The 2,511-nt window shown below is 42.6% G+C and overlaps 1 protein-coding gene across 1 annotated transcript in view; it reads left to right on the plus strand.

The window, feature by feature from the left end:
• CA4 (carbonic anhydrase 4) overlaps positions 1-779 on the plus strand; it is a 15,341-nt gene extending 14,562 nt beyond the window's left edge. Inside the window, exon 8 of the mRNA XM_042442260.1 lies at positions 536-779. Coding sequence (XP_042298194.1) covers positions 536-730 — 195 coding nt within the window. The 3' untranslated portion in view covers positions 731-779. The remainder of the gene's footprint in view (positions 1-535) is intronic.
• The last annotated feature ends 1,732 nt before the right edge of the window (positions 780-2,511 follow it).

Here is a 2,511-nt window from a genome sequence, read left to right on the forward strand (position 1 = left end):
GGCATCTTCAGAGAAGCATCGGTGGCTGGCATCTTCAGAGAAGCATCGGTGGCTGGCATCTTCAGAGAAGCATCTGTGGCTGGCATCTTCAGCATTCTCCGGAGATGCCAGCCACAGATGCTGGCGAAACGTCAGGAATAAACTCTTCTAGAACATGGACGCATAGCCCGAAAAACCCACCAAAATCTATGGATGCCGCCCACGAAAGCCTTCGACTTCGTATGGGGGAAAATGTTTGTGTGCAACATGGCACAAAATATGGGGAACGTTTTTGTGCGCAGCATTGCATGGCATGAACCATGGGTCTCACTCTTCTTTTCCAAGCAGGGAGGGAGAAAAGAGAATAATTTAGCATTTGTCGAAAGGGAATTGTGCAACCAGGTATGGCACAATTCCACCAAAAAAGAGGTGGATTAGGAGTATATATATAGAGAGAAAGGTTATACAAACACCTCTTGTATTTTAAACCTATTTTGCAAGATCCAGACTAGGGAAGACAGGAACATAATCCTCTTTTTTCCCTTCTCCGTTCCAGATCCAAGAATTCTGGATGCAGCTCTATTTTGGCGCAACCAAGAACGACTCCTGGATCGTGGATAACTTCCGGCCGATTCAACCCGTCGGTGGCCGCGTTATATATAAGTCGGACTCCAATTCCCTTTTGCCGCCAACCAAGGCGTTGCTTTTAATACCGACAGCCGCGTACCTTGCCCTTTCTCTTGTCCAGTGATGGATTGGATCGATGATTTAAAAACAACATATTGACACTTACTTCTAGTCTTGGAAATGCTTGGCTTTTGCGGGCGGTCACTTTGGGCTGCATCCACACTGCAGAAATAATGCAGTTTGGCACTGCTTTAATTGCCGTGGTTCAATGCTATGGGATTCTGGGATTTGTAGTCCAACATCATCCGGAGAAGCACCTTTGGTCTCCTAATCCAAGCTTGTCTCTATGCATCCCAATCGATTCCTTTCTCGCCCAATTAATTGGGGAGGCCTTGTTAATCAGATGGAATATTCTCAATTAATTGATTAACCTGGAAACTGATCGATTTGTAAAGCTCCTGGGGATTCTGGATTAATGGGGAAGGGATAGTCGACACCGATATATTTATATATTCAAAGTGAATACACTCATAGACACACTAAAAACCATGCTCTGTATTTTTGTATTATTTATGATCTCCTGGTTTGGGAACAAGAATGAAAGAAATAAAATACTATATATATAAACCGCAACTGAAAAATGCAGCGTGGGATCCTTCCTTTGCTTTCCGATTCAGCCTGGCGCATTACCTTTGCAAACATCCCAATGAGAAACGTGCATTAAAATAGCATTTAAAAGAAAGCCAGCACATGGCATCACGGTTTGGGCTTTGCTAGTCACAGTCTAAATCCAAACCACCCATTTTTAGAGGTCTTTCAGAGAAGCCAACAAGGTACAACCCAAAAGATCGGACGGGTGAACGCCCCACAACTAAGACTAAACTCACAATTGTTGATGCTGGACCGGTGCCACCCTCTTATCCGAAGGCGACAAGCACACACGCCAACCCTCCCAGCCCAAAAGCATGTTTAGACTCCGACCTGCGGCCCAACCTCAGGACGCAAGGCGGCCTGTTTATTTTATCAGAAGTAAACTTCCTCCCTTTCGGTTGTGCACATGGCGCCAAGGTGGGCCTTGGGAACTCAGGTTGGCACACGCCTCGCCTTTTGTCCTGTGGGTGTTTCCCCCTGGAGAGATGCCACCCAAGAGAAAACAAAAGGATGGCCACATGATTATGGGGGGGACAGGGATGTATTTTCATTAAAAAGGGCCCCACAGAATGAATGAAGTCTGCCAAGGGCAGGGATGAAAAATGGATCCTCTAAAGGATACAGGAAAGGTTTGATAATGCCAACAATTCCCAATTTGGAAGGTACAGCACAGATTGGCCAGTGCTTGTGACGCCATGTACCTCTATCCTTAAGCTATCATTTGGCTAAAGATGGAAATCACATTATTATTATTATTATTATTATTATTATTATTATTACTACTACTACCTCTATCCTTAACCTATCATTTGGCTAAGGATGGATATCACACCATCATTCATTCATTCATTCATTCATTCATTCATTCATTCATTCTTACCAATTTGGAGGGTATAGCACAGATTGTCCAGTGCCAGGGTTGGCACATATCTCTATCCTTAAACTATCATTTGGCTAAGGATCACATCATCATCATCATCATCAACAATCTGGAGAGTGTAGCACAGATTGTCCAGTGCCTCTGATGCCACATACCTTAAACTATCAATTGGCTAAGCATGGAAATCACATTATTATTATTATTATTATTATTATTATTATTATTATTATTACCACCAATTTGGAGGGTATAGCACATATTGCCTAGTGCCTGGGATGCCACATACCTCTGTCCTTAAACTGTCAATTGGCTAAAGATGGAAATCACATTATTATTATTATTATTATTATTATTATTATTATTATTATTATTAT

This window comes from Sceloporus undulatus, chromosome 11 (genome assembly GCF_019175285.1).
Source record: "Sceloporus undulatus isolate JIND9_A2432 ecotype Alabama chromosome 11, SceUnd_v1.1, whole genome shotgun sequence".
NCBI classification, from domain to species: Eukaryota; Metazoa; Chordata; class Lepidosauria; order Squamata; family Phrynosomatidae; genus Sceloporus; species Sceloporus undulatus.